Source organism: Patagioenas fasciata, chromosome 1, assembly GCF_037038585.1.
Source record: "Patagioenas fasciata isolate bPatFas1 chromosome 1, bPatFas1.hap1, whole genome shotgun sequence".
Lineage (NCBI taxonomy): Eukaryota > Metazoa > Chordata > Aves > Columbiformes > Columbidae > Patagioenas > Patagioenas fasciata.
Genome location: NC_092520.1, coordinates 73932756 through 73953723, shown reverse-complemented (window position 1 = coordinate 73953723; position 20968 = coordinate 73932756). Strand labels below are relative to the sequence as shown.

At 39.7% G+C, this 20968-nt stretch overlaps 2 protein-coding genes across 4 annotated transcripts in view; one reads left to right on the top strand and one right to left on the bottom strand.

The window, feature by feature from the left end:
• The window catches only part of ATP1B1 (ATPase Na+/K+ transporting subunit beta 1), a 408664-nt gene that overhangs the window by 319313 nt on the left and 68383 nt on the right, over positions 1–20968 (bottom strand). The gene's annotated exons all lie outside the window — the stretch shown is intronic.
• NME7 (NME/NM23 family member 7) overlaps positions 1–20968 on the top strand; it is a 95573-nt gene that overhangs the window by 21334 nt on the left and 53271 nt on the right. For 2 of the 3 annotated variants that reach the window (XM_065829293.2, XM_071809007.1), the window contains exons 3-7: positions 109–275; positions 5436–5546; positions 9236–9286; positions 11552–11759; positions 14912–15017. In XM_065829293.2, the coding sequence (XP_065685365.2) occupies positions 109–275; positions 5436–5546; positions 9236–9286; positions 11552–11759; positions 14912–15017 (643 nt within the window). The remainder of the gene's footprint in view (positions 1–108; positions 276–5435; positions 5547–9235; positions 9287–11551; positions 11760–14911; positions 15018–20968) is intronic. The other variant, XM_071809012.1, reaches the window with a different exon arrangement.

Here is a 20968-nt window from a genome sequence, read left to right as displayed (position 1 = left end):
ATCCAACATTACTGTGGAAATTTCTGAAGGTTGAGTAAAAATTAGGTTGAGTTTTCCCACAGCTTAAATCTCTTGCTATGGTAGATTTTAATTTTGTTTTCTCTGCAGTATGATGTGAAGAACCGTCGCACCTTTCTGAAGCGCACCAAGTATGAGAGCTTACACCTTGAGGATTTATTTGTGGGCAACAAAATTACTGTTTTTTCCCGTCATCTATCCTTAGTGGACTATGGGGATCAATATACAGCCCGCAAGCTGGGGAGCCGCAAAGAAAGGTAAGAAAGCATGTTTTTTTTTAAATCCTCTTTTGTGGTTGGGGTTTCAAAGTAGTTGTTCTTTGCTGGAAAAAAGTTTTCTGTACTGTGGGGAGAGGAAGAGAGAGCTACAAGTTTGCATGCAGTTTGAAGTTGTCTGGCACACTGATAGCTGAAGAGAAGTGGGCCCTGCTTATGGGCAAACCTGTGATTGTCACAGCTACCTGATAAATCTTCAAGGCCATCTTCTCCATGGTGTCAACTGCTACCTCCTTAAGGTCTCTCCTTGGGAGAGAAGAGAGGGAGGAGAAAAATGTGAGATCCTGTTCAGCATTATTACTTCCCTGGGGCAGGCAGCTGTAGAGTTCTTGTGATTTGTGGATTCTCTTGGGGCAGAATTTTTATGGTAACCCTGATGTGTGATAGACTCAAAAGGCCTGGATCTTGCAAAACTATCACGTCTCTGGGGTTTGTGCAGAAGCCTAGTGCCTTATGAGTCAGATCTACTGAAGAGTAACTAAAAACAGCAGAAACAGAAGAGAGACCTGTTCTCTTTATTCATTGTTTTTCCCACTAGGAAAGATTTTTTTCTGATAATCTTTTCAGCATGTCCTGAACTCTGTATGCATGAGGACAGGACATATGGAGTGAGAATGTCAACGAAACCTATAGGCTTAAGACAAATTTCATTTATAATGGGTGAAGACTCATCATCTCTTTTTGGTTGAAAGGCTTGCTTTGGAAAAGACTTTAAGAGCCCGTCCAAGAACAAAAATATCAGGAGACACTTAATAAAATCACAGTAAGATTATTTTACAAGGACTTTAAATCTGGTTTGACTGCAGTGCAGATCATCTCAGAATTTTTAAATTAATACATTTTGATAATTTGCTCCATCTTTTTTTTAAAAGAACACAGAATATTTTCTTAGGTATGATGTTCCGGTGAGCCCTGTTTCCCTACTTATTTGCTCCTACTGCCTAACTGGGCTTATTTTTAACTCTTTTTTGGGAGCTGTACATAACCAGACATACAGGAAGAGCTGCAAGTTTCAACACATATTTTTGTCTTAATCTCACAAAAACATCGCCTTGGAAATGACTACTGCAGTATTTTTCCAGAAGGAGTTCTCCTGATACCTTTTCTCCAAGCTGCGATTTGGAATGGTGGAAGAGCAGTAGAGGAGGTGGAGACCACCAGAGGATGGTTTCTGTATATGTGGCTACTCTCTCTGTTCCTCAGTGGAGCCTTGGGTAGATTACATCTGTGTTGTTTATTGTCTTTATATCAATGTAATTTTTATAGTTGGGCATTTCCGGCTCTGACTAAACTAGCATAAGCCCTGGTGCTGATGCAGTTATACCAAGAAAAGGCAGCTTGTGATAAAATGACATTTTCTTCTTGTTGTAAGGGAAGTTGCTGTCTATACAGCAACACCATAGTTGTGTCAATGAAGTGGTCCTGGGAGGGAGTGCATTTTTGTGTTGCTCTACAAAAGGATGGGAGGGAATTTATGACATGTCAGCTGTTTGGAAAACATTTCAGGAATGTTGTCTAGAAGATAACATAGATATGCAAGTGGTGTTACATATTCAGAATAGCCCAAAGGAACATAGCGAAAGGTGTCTTAAACAGGCAAGGGATTCTCAAAATCCAGCTTCTTCACAGAAACTTTCACTGGGTAAACAGGGTCATATTAAAAGAGTCCTTGGGCGAAACAGTTGCATATGAGGTATTTGTCTTTTTTAGCCTGTTTCTAGGAGATTTTACAGCAGTTATTAGTTAAACATATATAGTAAGATTTCTGCAATACGTGGTAATTCCTAAAATAACTTGTAGCTGGAATTCTATTAATAACTTTAAGGATGTTGTATGAGGCAGAATGTTTCCCCATCTTTTTCTTCCCTTTGTGCTGTACAGGACTATCAGCAGTTTAGTTCAACATTGGAAATATGTTCTTTTGTCATTGAATATGTATGCAGACAGACTCAGCAAAGACCTTTGAGGGAGACTGAGGAATGTGTGTAAAATTCTTAAATGTTTTGATTTTAGGGACCTTTGTTTTTGTCAGTCAACGAAGTCAATAGGACTCTAGGTACATGAGGTATGAAATAGCTGTGTAGAAAGAGGCTAGGTTTGCAAAGGCTCTTTGTATAATCAGCCTAAAATTATCAAGACAGTTCTATGGAGTTTCAGTTTCTACCCCTACTTTTCCTACGTCTATGACCAATTTTTAAATAGACCCATATTTCAGTGTTCTTTCTAACTCCCCTCCCAGTGCATCATAAGGAAATGGTCAGAAACAGTAGCTAAAATGGATAAGTAAGCATGTGCTTACTTAGAGTGTACAACATAAGATATCACTGGCTTGGGACAGGGATTTCTGTTTCTGTAGTCTTTCACTTGTGATCCTGGGTGGTTGTAGCTTGAAGTAGACATTTGTGTGGGTAGTGTGTCCTGTCTGAGTAGACTATGCTTAGAGTCAGTTAATATCACTGACTTTGAAAATGGTGTTATACGGCTTGGGTCTCAACCAGAAATACTTGAATTCTTTTTTAATTGGAATATGTTATTCTTATGCTTCTACTTATTGACATAATCAGCGTTTCTTCCCTGACAAGACATAAGCTACTGTACACGCAACGGTCCTATTATTAGACATAAGTAGATTTCACAAGCATAGCCACAGCATGCTTTGTACACCGTTCCTTTGATCAGTTCCCATCTTCTGTTGTTTCAGTACTCGTTGGAGTACTGTCGTACAGGCTCTCTGAAAATATAAGCAAATTAGGTTAATTTTCATTCTTTCTCCTTTGTTCCTAGACATAAAACTGTTTCAAGATGTACTTTACAGACTGCATCATGTCAAACCACAAGAAACATATTTCTGATTAAAACTAAAAATAGGGCACATGAATCAAAATCCAATGTGAGAAACAGTCTTCAGCATCCTGAATTGTACTTTTCTTATCCTACATACTTCTGAGAAGCTCACTCTGAAATGTTAAAGTTTATATATCACTGTTAGAGAAAAGATATTGTAACAGTTGCTTATTGCAGTTTGTATTAATTTCTTCTAGGTAAATTGCTTCTTAATGTGATATTTCATTACATATTGCTAGGAATAACAGTTTTACTAGAAAGCTTGAAATTACCAAAATAAGGGGCAGTTTCTTTCTAGCATTAGCAGTCTGTCTCAAATAGTCTGTGTAATAACATAAATTCAAAAAAGTATTCCCCAAGAAAACGCAAATGGTACTGGAGATCTTGTTCCAGTGATTCGATCCTTACTGTTCATGGTAAAGGACAGAGCTGAGAACCTCTTATGGCAGGATGCAGGTCACACATTGTGTGACCAGGTGGGTACGTGTCATCGGTCAAGCATGCAGCTGCTCCCCCTCATGTACCAAAATGCATGTGGCATGCCCTGTCATGATAAATCATATCATGAAACGAAGTGGAGCTATGAAATCCTTGAGGAAGAGGGGAACAGGCTACAGGCCGTATGCTGCATGGACTATGCGGGCAAACCAGGTTGAGTATTTGCCAGAGGGTCAGTCTTTGCTGATCTGAAGAGAGGGCTAAACCTACTTTAGTTTGCACTGCAATGGGCTGAAGCATAGGCTTGCTTAACTACTTTGATGCGGTTTCTAGCTACACCCTTAGTCTGTCAGTCTTTTTGTGTCATATAGCTGGTCTGTGTGTATGAGCTTCCTAATGCTTGAGGAGATCTCTGTTTCTGAGCTCGGAAGGTCATTTATATCTCTCTGTTACTTTCAGATGAAATGTCACATACATTCAAATCTTTACGTTTCCTGGTCCTAACACCTACCTTCCTTTAGATTTGCTGTGAAATAGATAGTCTGTTCCCAAAGCACCTGTCAATCTGAGGTCACTTGAGGTTCAAAGTAGATCTAGTGGAAGTTCATCTGTCTCCTGTAACCTTAACGTATTTTCCCAGGCTGCTGCTAACCTAAAGGCTGCTTTCCATGTTATGCTGGTATGTAAAATAAGAAATTTGCAATTATATGCCTTTCATTTAAGGAAGTACTGCAATTAAAAAAAAAAATAATCTATCTTAGGTGGCCTTCATTATTGGAAACAGTGGAAAAGATGGAAAGAGCTCTTTAGGATTGTCAGACGTGGAGTTTTTCAGATACAGGGTTGAATAAATCTGTTGATTTGTAAGCTGAGCACATTTGAAGCTGACTCACTGCAAGATGAATGCAAATAGCAAATGCCATTTTACAGACCTTTTTTTTTTTTTTGTGCTTGTTGTTTTTTATTAATAATATGTTTAGTGCTGATGGTGTACTTGCTGCTGTGCAAAGTGCACTAATAAAGCAGTCCTGGCCTTGGGGATGTACAGTATAAAAAGATAATTATTGAGGAGACAGGATGTACTTGGAAACAAAGATGTGGGGGAGAATGTAGAGAGTTGTGGATTGGTCTTCCTTAGAATATAGCTGTCAGTTGGTATAAGAGACGTAATACCTCCTCTGCCAACCTTTTATTGTGTCTATTAATACTGTCAGCTATTTGGCATGCAAATTGTATACAATGAAGTGTTTGTACTGTACCAAGCATAATAGGACCTTCTTCTCACTGAAGCTTCCTAGTATTTTAAAAGTAATAACAAAACAATCATTTCACTTTTTTTTTTTTTTTTTAATGCAAGAGGTACGTGTTTAAGTAGTATTTTTAAATTTTAACAGCTTCATTTTTATGAATATAATGACTAACATTAGGAAAAAAGAGAGCTGAGCAAGCACAGGGAGACATTAACAAATCAGTTGTGTTGTAACCCAGAGCTGTAAGTGAGGAGCTGTAGATATACACTAGCTAACTAGGACAAATTGTTTGGTCAAATTGTTTGAGAGTGAAGGGAGAAGCCAGTAAATAATAACGACTGGGGGACTACTGGGAGCTGACTTGGGTTAGAAAGCTGAGGAAATTGTAATGTGCAGAACTCTTTTTTTTTATCAGAATGTCTTGTGCAGGCGTTCAAGAACAGCGTGGAAATTGATGAGACACTGGAACTATGATGTTTGGCTGTGGCAGGATTTCTGTCTTTGATGTGATGGATTTTTGTCCAAATATAAACACAACATGCACACCAAATGCTCTAAGGAAAGTAGTGTTGGCTGCATCTCTCTACTTTTTTTCTTTTCTTTCCCCCAGAACACTGGCTTTGATTAAACCTGATGCAGTGCCCAAGATTGGAGAATTAATTGATATCATTATTAATGCAGGATTTACAATAACTAAGGCCAAAATGATGGTGCTTTCAAGGTAAGGAATTTTTAAGGTTAGCTCTCCTGTGTCTGAGTATTTTTGCAGTTAAGAATGTTCTCTAAAGCTATCCTGTGGTGTTAGACACATCAAATCCATTCCAGTGAGTAATAGAGGGAAGACTCATCTGTTTCATAATCATGTAGGTTTCTGAAAGCATGTAGAGAATTAAGCTAAGTATTTTAAAGTTCTGTGCAAATGATTATGGATGATTAGATGTGTCATGTTTCTATAGGAATCCAAGGTGACTACCATAGCTTTAGCAATTCAGCAGTGTTTACTACTGACATGTCTGAATGTCCTCACCTCATGGCTTTCTGCTAAAAAACATATTGCTGAGTATAACAGTGTTGTCCTTAAAGTAATTGGGGGGTTTTGCTCTCAATAAACCCATTATCTTAATTTGTGCTTTCAGAACCAAAAATTGTTTGCTTTTTAATGACTGTAAGTCACAAGCAAAGCAAGTGATCTTCTGATGTTGTTGCAGGGTTGGACAGATTTTACTCATGCATCTGCCTAATCCACCTCAGCCTTTGCTGTTCTCCACTTATCTCATTGAACCACAAGATTTTAAAAATGGGCATGCTGCAGATGAAAGAAAACATAATTAATTTACCCTGGAAGACTTCCCAAAGTTACTGCACTATTTCTCTGTTGCTGCTTTGCCAAACTTGTTCATACACAGTGTGTATTTGAAAAGAGAAGCTGTCTTATGTAGTACCGTTTTTGTGTGTTCCTATAGTTTCTGTGTGAGGTCAGGAACAAATTTACCTTCCCTCGAAACCTTTTTGGCTTTCTGTAATACTGATAAAACAGCTATGTGACTTCTTCCTCTTGTCTCTGCATTTACCTGCTGCAATGTTTGATGATACTGGTCCCAAATCCTTCCTCAGATGACTTCAGATTGTGAGTTCAATCAGGTTTCTAATGCTGATTTCCAATTCACAGTGTTTTTCAAGACAGCTTTTTTTTTTTATGTTTGCTCTCCTGCAGTCTGAGAGATTTGATCCTGAGGTGTTAGTTGGGGTGGTTCTTTGTTTCAGTGTCTGAGATTTTGAAGAATTGTTGAGCCAAGTTACATGTTTTAGAGTTGACTTACACTGAAGGCAAGAAATTTTGAGACTTGAACTTTTATTGCCCATTACTATCAAAATTCCTGCTTGTCTTGTGTAGTTGAAAATAATTATTAATAAGTACAAAATTGGACTGTGATACTGGATGCGTGTAAAATAATGTCTTGAGTATTTCTGGTTTCTCTGCATACTATATGCTCTGTTTCTTGGGACTGTGACATTTTAAAACTATAGAACTGTGGTTTTGCCAAAGTCTTCTGCCGTTAGATCTCTGCAGGATGCTCATTCAAACCAGCACCATCATCTACTGCTTTCTTTAAAGGGATTATTACTGGCATTTGTCTGGCAATCACTGTTAAGTAGATTCCTGTCTTCTGTAAAAATTGTAGCCACGATATGAAAGTAAGGGCAGGCACCTGCTTAGGTAGGTCAGCTCTCTAGTATTTTCATTTGATCATATGTCAGTTCAGTCTGTTATTCCCAGGTGAACACTGTTTTTCATTCTTTAAAAGCAGAGAACTAATGAGAGAGATGAAATGAAAAAGGAACTAAGTTATAGAGCACAACTGCAGTTTTATATTTATTGCAATAGGAATTCTTAACTGAGTAGCAGAGCTCAATTTGTTTTAGAAGTATATCCCTCAAATATTTCATCATGTTCCAAAACGATTAAACTTAACCTGTTTGCATACCTTTTTTGTATTTGCTTTCCAAAATTATTTGGTGAATTAGTTAAGAAGAGGATTTTCTGGTGAAATAATGAAATTGTAAGCAAAAACTGTAGGCAATTTGCAGAGTGTAGGTTTGAAGGTACGGTGAGCTTGCTGTGAGTAACATCATTTTAAAATCATGTTTTTACCTTAGTTATGAAATGGAAGGAAAACATATTAGCTGTATGCTTAATGATAATCTTTTGAACTTTGAATGGCTCATGCTTACACTGAATTGAAAGCAACAAACCAGGAATTACTCAGTTCCAGTGAGCAGGTGGTCATTTTGATAAAAAGGCTGCAGAAAGCTGTGACTATTCACATATTTGTCAAGGTTAGGAAAATTAAATTCTTAGGTTCTTCTTGAGGTTATTTCTTTTCTCTGGCAATATTGGTCTTAAGTCTGGACTGCAAATGGGAGAGAGATGTGAAAAGTTATATTACAGATGACAGAACCGTGCCTTTGTTCAGACTTGGTATCTGTTATTTGACAAACATGCAGGTAATTTCTTTCAGTAAAGAGGACTGCAAAAAGTGAGCAAAATCATGGAGATCAGAAAAAATCAGAAGACTGCATATAAAAACAATTTTTCAAGTGGGAATCTTTTAGTCTTCCTACAGCTCTACTTTGATTATGAACTTTGTGCCCGGACTAGGGATGAGCAATATTGGTTGCTCCTGAAGAGCTTATCCTTCTCCACAAATTCCACCTTCAGAAAGTGGTACACACCAGGGTTTGGAGCATGCCAAGACCAAGCCTACACTTCTGAAGTCAAATTTTGAAGCTGCAAAATAACAGAGCTGGACTTGAAAATGCCTGTGGATTTTTCTAGCTGTTGCCATGCATAGAAAGCACTGCAGTAAGCAAGAGTCACACATAAGAAGCAGCTGGAGAAAAAAAGCAGGGAAGAGGGTAGGTTGGCTAGGTGGTGTGCAGCGGCTGGTGAGGTGAAAAGCCCACCAGTGGCTGGATGGTGGGTCTGCACCATCGTCCATGAAACTTGTGTAGCTGTGTAGCCGAGCCCAGTGCTGCTAACCACGTGGCTGTGGCAATGCAGAGCTTGGAGAGAGACACCCCCTGCCTGAAAAAGGTGTCTTTTTGCTGCTGGTACCTGAGAAAAGGCTAAGTAACAGCTGTGGTACAGGCATACTTTGTATGCCTGGTGGCCCTTATTTGCCTGGCAATGTAAGGAGACCTCCTCATTACAGAAACCGCATTGCTTTGGGAGAAAGCAGTGTGTAGTAACTGCTCTGTTCCCTGAGAGGAAGTGCAAGACCAAATCGAGTTTTCAAGTGGGAAAGCATGGGAGAAAGCAGGTTTTAATCTGAATGGCATTGTGCTGTCTGTGGTGACTTGTAACATTTGAGGATACTGAATAGAAACCAGGTTATGCAATATTCTGTTGTTCACCAGTGGAAGCAAACACTACCCTTGATAAGGAAATAGGTTCCAGTGAAGCAGATAAATTGTTTATTTATTTTTTAAAACCAAACTTCATTAACCAACATAGACAAACTGAGATGAAGGATGAAAACAACATAGCAGTGAATGGCTTGGCAAGAAGGTGACTGCTGCATTTATGTCTCAACCTGAGAATGTGGGGACCATCAATGACCCTGAAAATCCATGCTACAGGTTTCAGTAATTACTTCCTAGAACAGGAGCACAAGGCAGAACCAGCTACAATCTATACCTGTAGCCACAACAAAAATGACAGAACGTTAAATGTAGTTTCTGTTATTGGACATGAATACCCCACAAGCTGTCCAGCTTGCAAAGACAATACCTGTAGAAACATGTTGATGAACGATAGTTTGTGATTTTCAGGAAGTTTTATATATATATATATGTGTGTGTGTGTGTGTGTATCTACATATGTATATCTGTATTTTTTTACTCTTCCAGAAAAGAAGCAGTTGATTTCTACGTAGACCATCAATCAAAACCTTATTATAAGTAGGTATATCAATTTCAGCTTGACATGTATTAAGCTTATTTGTTGAATGCACAGGATTCTTTTACTGTATTGGGTATTGCAGCACCATTGAAAATCAGCCATTTGCAAAGTATGAACTTTGTTTATCTTCCTCCAGGGGTAGATCCTTATTTCAGCTATGCAGGGTTTTAAGTCACACTCTTTACAACCTGGTGATATCAGGGGAATGTCTTTGGTCTCTCAGAAGTGAAAATGTTCCTGGCAAGGCAAAACTTCAAAGCCAATGGAAGGAGCATCTTCAGGAGCAGGATGGAGCCTGCAAGTAATGGGGGAAAACTTAGCTGCAAGAATTCATTTGGTAGCAAGTACCCCAGATCATAAATAACTTAAAGGATAGTGAATGGAGCAGCTGTTTACTGTACTGCTGCTCTTGGACAAAATGTCAAACTTCCGTGGTGCTAGATTCCTCCACCTGGTATGAAAAACCTTAGTCTTTCCATAACTGACCAGATTGACGCTTATGATCCAGAAATTGTGTCTTTTCTACTTTGCCTGAAAGTGCCAACAAACAACTTTCTTTTCTTCCCTCTGGATTTGGGGGTCTGCCTCTTTTAGGAAGAGAGTGCAGCTCTGCCTTGTGTTTTTCAGACAGGTTGGAACCTGGGTTTGCACTGGCTTGGTCAAAAGACCTGTTTTCAGTACTATTATGAAGTGCTTGAGTGTTAGGATCTGCCAGCTGCTCTCCTGCAACAGCAACTGATTTATTGTGGGTCCAAACTCAAGCCCTTCAGAGAGACATGGCCCCAGGCTACTCTGACCACTTTGGAGATGAGAGGAAGATCTAGAATTGCCTTTTCTTTGCTGAATAAGCCTGCTTGAATATCTTGATAAATAAGAAAGAATTTTACCTGCAGTGTTGTTTCACAGATGTCTATCTACACTACTGGTAATTATCTGAGGAACTGTAGCCTTTGTCCACCATGATGTGCCTGTCTCATATCCTACAGTCCTATTGGCTACACCTTCCATGTAGGATTTTTCTCTAAATTAGAAACAAATAGTTATAAAGCTTTGCAAATCTAGTAGAACAAGAACCTTTAAGGCAGTGAAATGTAAAATCTCTGACTTGTTTATATCTAGACTTGTATTACTTGTCTTTAAATTTGGATTTAACTTGCAAGTTCACTGGTCAGTGAAAGTCTAGTGAATAGTAGGGAAAAATAGCAATTGTTTGGAAAATAATGGTTTTAATATAAATAGTTTAATTAAAAAAATATTTAATATTCAGCATTACCCTGCATAGGAAGCAGTGTTGTAGAAATTGCTTTTTCCTTTGGTATGAATTTCTAAGCCATTTACCTGTGTCCTAAGTAAGTAGTTTCTGACCAACAGAATCTGAGTTCCAATAACTTTTCCCTGTGTAGTTTCTTTATGTTTATGTAACTTTTCATAGTTACATAGTTACAATTGTGTAAAGCTCTTTTTTTTAGGAAGTAGTACAAAAAGCGTTGAGTCAACTTTCTCCTTTGTTGGTTCTGTCCTGATCACACAATGAGAAGTCAGGCTTGTTGGTATGCATGTTTTGTGAAGATATAGAATTAGAATTACAGTTTGGGTGATTGTTTTCCATGTGAGTGAGGTGGTCAGGACAGGAGTCAGGCTACTCCTGATAATGTTTTCTCCTTACTTGGATTCATCTCATTAAAATCAGTTGACTTCTGCTTATGCCAGAATGTGATAACTTACATTGTGATTAAGTCTCCTCTCCCCTACAAACTTTCCAATATTGCTTCTCCCTTCTCTCCTAATTTGGATTTTGTCTGGGCAAAATCCATGAGAGAGGTCCACAGGGCAGTGGAGCAATCTGTCCTGACAGCAGTGCTGAAGTTGTGTCAGTGGGGAACACACACAGGACATGCATGAAGATCCTGAAATCCCACTGTGCAGAAGAGACGTGCTTAGGAATTGTTCCTGTCAGATGAATGATTGGCAGGGTCTCTTTCACTGTAGCCAGTACTGATCTTTAAAAAAAATTCATTTGGAATCTAGCATACTACATAGTAGCTTGAGTGAGTTTGTATTATCTGGTTCTTTTTCTACAACCATAAGGAACTGTGTGCACATGACCTAGCCCAACCTCTTCCTCAAAGCTGAGCCAACTTCCAAGATAGATCAGGTTGCTCAAAGCCTTGCCCATTTGGGTTCTGAGCATTTCCACTAGATCATATGTTTTTGTTGGTTTTAATTTGTAACTTGGATCACCATGTGCTGTTTCCATTTTGCAGTGAGCTTCTGGAGTTTATAACAAGTGGTCCCATTGTTGCTATGGAAATCTTAGGAGATGATGCAATTTGTAAATGGAAAACGTTATTGGGGCCAGCAAACTCTGCAGTGGCTAAGACTGATGCACCAGACAGCATTAGAGCGAACTATGGACATGATGGTCTAAGAAATGCAGCTCATGGCCCAGATTCAGTTGCTTCAGCTGCTCAAGTAAGTTTTTGACTGTGTTATTTGACTGAAGTGTGTTTTTATGTTACCTGATAACTGCTGCATCAGGAATTCCTCATTTTTTTTCCCCCACCTGGCTTCAGAACTAGTTTAGATATTCTTTGCGGATCCTTTTAAGCATGGAAAAATCAACTGTCTGGAAACAGAAATCTCATTTATCTCTGCCACAATAGGCACTGTGATCAGGAGAGCATGCCTGGTCATTTTTAATGTCTTTTGTACATCACAAACATTGAGTTAATTGTGTAGTCTGCATAATCTACCTATAGCCTACCAATGTTGGTCATAACAAGAAAGGCATGAAACAATTAAATCCTTTTGTGCCCTCCTGTGTTTCTCTTACCTGTTCTCCTCCACAGTCCTTACCAGTCCTTTGCCTGCAGACTGCTTTCCTCTGCTGTCATTGTTCAGAATGAATAATTATGAAAGCAGGCCGCTTTGTATTGCTTTGTGTTTTGACAAGTAATACAATGAACCTGGCATTGAGGAGTTAGCTTCTTGCTTGCTTTGTTTGCAGTATGTCATTCCTTAGGGTTAAGAAAAAGCCCTGAGATTGGGTGATAGGTATTACCAGCATTTCTACAGAACTGAGGCGATTATTTGTGTGTGTTGTTGTGGGGTAGATATGCTGCTATACAGTGGCTGATTGGTATTGCACTGTGGTATCTTAGCTGTAGACCATAAGCTGCCGAGTACTGTATACAGGAAAATATACGTAAAGATTATTTCCTGGTGGTGAGGGCAGAGCTGGTCAGCCTTTTCTTCTGGCTGGTTGTTAGGCTGCATAGTGTATCTGCAAAGCATGGGTGGTTTTCTCCTGGTCAAGCACTCATCTCGCTTATCTGTACCGTGCCTGGGCTGCTGGATCTTCTCCATGTGCCCCTGGTTTTGACAAGAAATTGTACGCTTTTTCTGCTGGCAGACTTGATGAAGATGGTGCATAGTCAGAAAGTGTTTGGGTGAAGCTGATCTTTTCTGGTGAAGAAGAATTTTAGTCAGAAAAGTCTTTGTAGTTCTGGTTAAATAGCTAGATGTCTTCATATGTAAGGGTGGAAGTTTCTCTTTGTTTCTGTGTACTGTCATGACAACTGTGCCAGCTTTTAAACCAAAAGTGTAGGAAAGAGCATCTATTAGCATACATTTTTTACTAGAAGCATAAGTATGTGCTTCGGTTTAAGTTTGTTGTTCTTTTTACAGTTCATTATTTTTGAAATGCGTTTTGAAGGCCCCATTCAAATGCAATATATTTATGATCATGGGATTATTTTGCTGAACTTTTTCAGGTGTCTGCATCTTTTGCGGTCTTACTGATACCAGTCTTCAGTAAATCAACAAAAATTGTGAATTTAGTACTCCTCTGCCTATTTTAATTTAGTAGGCCCAGTAGTATATGGCTGAATAGCAGTTGCCATGGAAACTAGTTGGCTGTACCTTGCAGAAGCTTTGCTGAAAAGAAAGAAATATAAGATAAAGAGACCTGAAAGAACTCTTCTGAAGGAAACTCAAAATCCCAACCACATCTAATGAATGCATTGTAAACTGAACAGTTACAGTGGAAGACTGAGTTGTTCTTTTGGAGGCTAAATGCCACGTGAAAGTATGCCTCTGGTGTACTCTAGGCTGGTGTCTCTCTGCAGGCCAAATTTTGGAATGTCTTTAGATCAGGAATGAAGGGGAAGGAAAATAATTTCCTTTTCAAGGTTCCACTTGGCTTTAGTTTGGCATTTCTTTATCCTTGTCCTTCAGCATTATTTAGTTACTGTTAAAATTTTTAATGGATAAAACAAGGTGTTAAATATTTTTAATGTTTGGCTGCCTTTTCATGACTGCTTCTTTTAGAGTAAACATTAGTTAACAGGGTGGGACTAAGTCTTTGAAGCACTCAGCGTTTAATCAGTAGAAGGCTGTAGGAAACAAAGCCTTTTGTCTCAGATATGCCCACTTAAAATGTGGATCATTTGCTAGGAAGAAAACAAAAACCATGGATTCCCTTCTGTTGAAAGACCCCTTAGTTTGAATTGTATAATTGTTCAAGTAAGGATTACAGGAATCGTCAGAGTGACATGAGCTAAAGACTGGGAGACAGCTAAGTTTATTCCATGTGAATTTAGCTAGTAAATTAAATGAGACAATTCCAGGAAATGGCACTGCTACTGTTACACAGGAAAAAATAAAATTCAGTAGTGCTATCTCCAGGTTATTATTTCCCTTCATAGAAATTCATCAGTTCTCTTAATGAATTTGACCAATAGGTCTGAAATGGAATCTGTGTTTCGAGCATTTGACTAATGTTTATTGGCAGATTGTGTAATATATGTGAATAAATGGTATGGAAAAAGCATAAAGCTTGCAGTCAACAGTGAAAAAATATCACTGAGACAAGGAACCTGGCTGTCAAGCTCACCCCGGAATGGTCTAAGGCCCAAGCTATATGATGCCTGAATAGTGATGGTGGCAAGAAAGGAAGTGATTGAAGGCAAAGAGGTTCTTTTGATTCATCCCAGTAGTCAGAGCAATTGAGCTCACCAGGTTCAATTCAGTAAAGAAAAAAAAAAATAGGGTCAGTAAGGCATGAGGAGTAAGTCAACAATTTTAGAGAAAGTTTAGTTCTTTAATACAAAAGGAAAAAAAAGTTGTAAACAACTGGAATGGAGGTCAGTTTTGCATATAGAAACAAAACATACTGAGAAATGGATGGTAGTTGCATTTTGGCTCATATAGTAGAAAAGGTGATGTGGAAAGAGGGAAGATAAAATATGTGTATATGGGAATGGATTTGAGAAAGATACTGAGGAAAGAGATATAGAATTCAGAAATCTGGGAACACCTCTACCAAATGCTTGTGGCAGCAGCATTTTGAATGGTTTGGATCGAAACAATTTGTGTAGTGGAAGTAAAAAGAAAGACATTGCAAGAAATATTCAAATCATGTTTTTATGGCAGTAGCAATGATGTCAGAGAAGGAAAGTTATATTTGAGAGAATATTACAGGGAAAATGTATTGGTGGCTCAAAAATCTATAATTAACATTTATCTTCTGTGACTACAGCTACTACAGATGTGGTTACTTGTGATAAAATTTGATGTATGCAGCTAGATCAAACTAAAATTTATTCAATTACAATTGTTTTCAGGAGCTGGAGTTGTTCTTTCCCTCCAGTGGAGGTCGCGGACCAGTCAACAGTGCAAAATTCACAAACTGTACTTGTTGCATTATTAAGCCTCATGCAGTTAATGAAGGTAAGCAATGCAGATAGTGGAGGTGAAAGCAACGTATGCTTCATTGTATCCATGATCATTCCTGTGGCCTTTCTGGAGAAAATGAGGCTGCAAGAGCATAGGATATATTTCGTAGTACATGCAAAAGTATGCAAATACATTGTCTTTCATACAACTTTAGTATTTCTGCAGTTCAGTTCTATAAATAGTGGGTTAAGTGTTTTCCATGTGGATACTTGTTAATTTCCAAATAAGAAGTGAGAGGTGGAAAAAATAAAGAAGAGAGATAAGAATAAATATGATATTTGATGAATCTGACTGTGACAGCTGCCATGTCCTTGCTCCTGTCTACCCACCACACTCATGTAACAGAGATTTAGCATCCTCATGGCAGAGTGAAAGCAGGACACCCATATTGCAGGGCCTTTCACTCACAGTACTCGCAGTAACACATTATGTTAAAACTACACACAAAAGGAGATTTGTGCTGATACGAGTCTTGTGGGGTTTGAAAGTAGAAAAGGCTTACTCTATGGAAGTGAGCCAAAGACCTTTCTGTGCTGGAGAATGTCCCGTGAGCTCACCATATGAGTATTGGAGATGTTTCATGCCCAACTGTTACCATACGAAAGTAATCTCACTTTTGTGTCCTGTACTTAGCTACAGGACCATGTGTAGGAGAAGTGAGTACAGTAAAATATTTTGGCTCTGGCACTGCAACAGTATTTTTGAGTGCAGAATAAATATTGCCAAGTGAGAGCAGTGAGATTTTTCTTAGTAAGATGTAGAACATGCTCCAGTGTTTTAATCACTTCTCTAAGGATAGCTGAAATGGAAACAGCAAAAGTGACCGTAGCAGTTTCCAGTCCTTTCACACCTCAAGTGAGATGTCTGGAGAGCTTGCCCAAAAAAAAAAAAAAAAAAGGCTTTCACAAGAAAGAGTCTCACACTCACTGCTGATAATCTGCCTCTTACCTCTCTGAGGCCTTGCATGGTATCTGCTACTGATAAGTCTGCCATGCAGCAAAGACAGTGTGATGTTCCTTTTACAGAAATATGGGAAGCAACTAGGGCTATGATCTTACCCAGCTATATGTTTGCAGAGGACAAACTTTTCTATGGCAGGATTGTCAACGGCTTTAATTTGATTGTGAAAATAGCAAAGTGGATGTCTTGAACTGTCCTTTCTTATACTTAAGATGTAACTTCTATTACATATGGGGGCTCAGACTCTTAGTGAGCTCAGGTTGTTCCTTCCTACTTTTAATGTTCTTCATTTCTGTAGATTTCATAGTGCCCTGTCTGTTACTTTCTTTTTTCTTGAATTCAGAATTTTTTCCAACTCATCGAAGAATGAATTCTGGCCCTGTTTGCACTCCTCTCTGGGAGTCTGAGTGTCTGAGAGAGATGGAGGTGGTGAGAGAGAGGGAGAAAGAGGTATGGGTATAGATAAAGGGAAAATATAAGTGCACATCCAGCTTTGCAATGTGAGTACTAGAAAGTCTGGACTAAAGTTGAGCTTAATATTCAATATGTAGTCCTTCTTTTCCCACCACAGAGGGATGGAAAGGCAGACCACAGCTGCCAAACAGCAACCAAAATTTGGAGGTATACCTTTTTTGAGCGTTCTCCATACATACAGCTTTGGTTACTACCCTCAATAGAATGAAGAAATGAAAATTGAATTTTCTTCCATAAGTCAGTAAAGTGTTTTATAATTTTTAAATTAAGATCAAGGATGATGAAAACATGCTTTTACCTGATTAAGCTCTGTTGTTCCTGGCTGTTCTCCCCGATGTTACTCTGAATATTTCAAAAGCCACACAGGTGCTGCATCTCTTAAAGAGATCATGAGACAGAGGTGGTCTTGTAAAACTTTCTGGAAGTCTGACTTCTGATGGGGAGTTGGGCTTAGGGATGGAAGAGTTGCTGTGGCTGGGCCATGGTCTCCTTCTTTGGCTGAGAGCACTGGTGTGGCTTCATATTGCAACTGGACTGGTTCCAGTCTGCGGTGTGAGGCAAGATGTGAGCCCTTCTTCACAAGGGCTGCAGGAATTCTCCAACATCAGCCCAATAGGCCAGGAGTGTCGCAAGGGAGAGGATTTTGCTTTCTTAGCTTGTCCTCTTCTGTCTTACTTAGTCTTTCTTGTATTCTTCTTCAGCCTGTTTTTGTGAGTAACAACAAAAATATCACTGAGTGGCATCTCTTTTTGTACACTTGGTCTTTTTATAAAGCACTTCACATCGTCACAGTTGTAAGAACCATGCACAACAGAGTAGAGCTGTGCATCAGCTTTGCAGCAGTTTTTGTATGTCTTAATTCTGAAATTACTCTCATGATTAAACTGCCTTTTTTAAATTTGAAGGAACATAGCCTTTGCCTCCTATAGATATAAAGTTTTTAAAGCTTTGAGCATCCAGTGGCAGGCTGTCTCTACAGAAAGGTCACCATTCTTCCTTCCCCATCCAGAGTGTTTTGCAGTCAGGAATAGAATGCTGAAGGGGTTTGGGGGGACCAAACAATCTGCTCAGGAGAAGACCTGAATCTTCTCCTAGCTGCTGGTCTGAAATAGGCAGATGAGAAGGGAGAAGCCTGGTTTTAGGGATTAGAGAGCAGAGACATGGCAGCGAAGCAGGTTGGCCCCATGGGATTGTACATCTGTAGGCAGAAAGTTTGTGGAAGAAAGGGCTGACCTATTTGGGCTCAGTGATCCGTGACAGAGAGGGGAGGCCCCGCTCATCTTGTCTCCCTTTTAACGGCTGTTCAGTGATACCTGAGACATTCTGGTTATGCCAGCAACATCTCCTATATCTCTGAAGTAGGTGCTATAGCAACTAGTGAGCTGCCCTTTTGGCAAAATTGCACATAGGAAACTGTGTGATCTAAAAAATAAGCAGCTTGCTTACCCCCAGCAGCAGTGCTTCTAGCTAACACTGTCCACCCTGCTGTTTCTGATGGGGAGAACGTAAGTGGAATCACAGCAGCTGGAGAGAAAAGGAAATCCTGTGTGGTCATCAGTGTGAGAAGATGGTTTGGCAGAGGCATGGAGAGGAATTTATGTGGGTCAAAGCAGCAGAGCCTCTTATGCCTTGTAGATTTGTGCTCCACAAATTTTCAGTATTGAGTATCTAAAAATAAACCTTTTTGCCATTTCTTATGCGCTGCTGAAGCTTTGAACTTGATTATCTAATTACCATGAATATAATCTGCTCATTACACATGTACAATTACATGAAGTTTCACTTAAATGCTTGAGCTTATACAGAGCTTTAGTCTCTATTTCTGCAGAAACATTTGACTGAATTCGTTATTTGAATTTTGCTTTCCAGTCCTTTTCCCAGTGTTTCTTTTTCCTCCAGAGTTTCTTGCATAACTGATTCTTAGAAGGAAAAATCTTCTGTTTTTCTGTCCTGGAAGATAGTTTACTTTGACCACAGCTGTAAGCTAAGAGGCTTTTCAGCAAGTTTACCTTGCTGTTAAAAGGCTGGATCTAGTCTTTAGTTTACACTGGTTAATTCTCAGACAGAGTCTTTTCTTAGGAACTGCCTTTGATTACCGCAGAGGGTTCATAAGGTTCCTATCCAGTGACAAAGCAGTGGAAAATCGCAGTTGGTTTTATCTCTGGCCTAGGTGACCCTCTCCTGACAGGCACACAGAAACATCTGTTGCCAGGCAGCCACTGCAGCACAGCCCGACCACCTGCAGCAGGACATGGCACACACGTGATGAGTCCTGTTGGCGAGAGTGCCCAAAGTGTTTTCCAGGCTGCAGAGGGACCCCAGGGCCCGATAAACAGTGTCGGGGGAGTTACAAGCAGTTTAAATTTAGCTGTCGAGGGTACTGGTGATGCTGGAGGGGTGGTATCGCTGGCCTTCGAGGAACGCGTATCATACACCTGTCTTAAAGAAGTAAAGCAATGGCTACTTGATCAGTCTGGTGTCAGCATAATGTCTTCTGTGGAGGATCAGAGTTGGGAAACCAGTTGGGAAGGCCATGGAAGGCGATGCAGCTCAGTGCTCTGGACTAGACAGCTTTACCTCATTCTCTAACGGCTCCTCCCAGTGGTGATGAAGCCCGTCCCTGGCTGGTTGGAAAGTTGGCAGCGGCCAGGTGGTTGTGTTCTAACTCTGAAGAGGGTTTGTAAGAACAGTCAAATTCCTCTTGATTGGGAGCTGAAAGAATGCAAGAGCAACCTGATGCTATTCCATGCAGACTTGTTCTGAGCAGGGATGTGTCAGGGAGACATGATGTGGTTTGATGCCTTTAGAATCTGCCACACTTTCAGTGTCTTTTAGCCTCCTCCTCTTCTTCTGAGTCCAGTTTTCAGTCCAGGAGTATGGTAACTAGTAAGCACAGCTTTTCAGTGTGTTGATTAAGATTGTAGGGTTTGATTGCTTAATAATTGGGTAGTTTTGGTATGGATCTGTGTTTCTATAATCCACTTGCTTCTTGTGCTTGGAGCTTCTGATAATTCAGATACAAGGTCACAGTGGCAATCATTTAGACATTCTCTTTTTGTAATTCCCCTCATGTTATTAGATCTGGAGGTATTGGCAGTAGTACTCAGAAGCCAAAATTGTAAATGGATGAGATTCAGTTTAATGCCCTGAGGACAGTTATGACTCGACTGTTTTGTTGGCAGAAATTGCACCTTGTAGATCACTGGGTGGGATTAACTTTAATGTATTTATGTGTAACAGTTTAGTCACGTTTTCTGCAGGAATTAGAATTTGGTATTTCATGACTGGTTTAAAGTTTCTTTGATGTGGTTTTTACTTAATTCCTTTGAAAAATGAGCAGGGAATAAAAATGACGAAAATAGTGGTGATCAGGCTATAATGGCTGAAGTAAGAAGTGGTACGTAGGTTACAGCACAGAGCTTGAGAGGTGAAATCCTGCCCTCCTTTTCTGCACTCACAAGCTGACACGTGGGTTCACATAACATCAGAGTTTTACAAAACCAAATTAGGGGCTAGAACTGTGCTCTGAACTTGGAAAGCATGACTGCTAGTCAGGATTTCACTGATCCTGATGCAAACTGAAAGACCTGCCTAGAGGTAAGGAAGTGTCTGTGATCTTGAGGGCTCCAGGATGTGAGACTGGGTACCCAGGAAGATTTCTTCTCCTAATATGTGTTAAGTTGGAGATTTTGTACTAACAATGCTGGTAAGTTAAACCTTTGTCCTTCTTTTGTAATAAAAAACCAGTAAGTTACACTGCTGTCTTCCACATTATTCTTCCACTAAAATTGAAGTCTCATAGAAAACAAAAGCAGCAGAAATGGGTTCTTTCCGAGTGGAAAAGATGTTCTGTGGCAATGTGGTTTTAGACCTGTTTTGAGTAGATGCTAAATCTTAGAGAGAGGTCCTGTCTTAAGACCTACTGGACTGCTTTAGAAATGCATAGACTGTTATATTGATCAACAGAGTGCTGCATGACAGGTAACTGTAAAAATCTAATTTCCTTATTTATGTGAACACAGAAAAATCTGGATTGAGAGAGTAGTTCCTTGCTCCAGAGACTAACCTAACTTTGACAAAAATAAAATAAAGGATAGTAGGTCAGTCTCAACCAGGTACAGAAACAGGGTTTACTTATGGAGGATCTCAGGGGTCTGCAGCATCTTTCTTATGCGGAGAGACTGAGAGAGCTGGGTCTGTTCAGCCTGGAGAAGAGAAGGCTGAGAGGGGATCTTAACGCTTATCAATATCTCAAGGATGGGTATCAAGAGGATGGAACCAGACTCCTTTCAGTGGTGTCCAATGATAGGATGAAGGGCAACGGGCAATGACTGAAGCACAGGAAGTTCCGTCTAAACATGAGGAGAAACTTTACTTGGAGGGTGCCAGAGCACTGGAACAGGCTGCCCAGAGAGGTTGTGGTGTCTCCTCTGGAGACATTCAAAACCTACCTGGACACATTCCTGTGCAATCTGCCCTGGGTGAACATGCTTTAGCAGGCGGGTTGGACT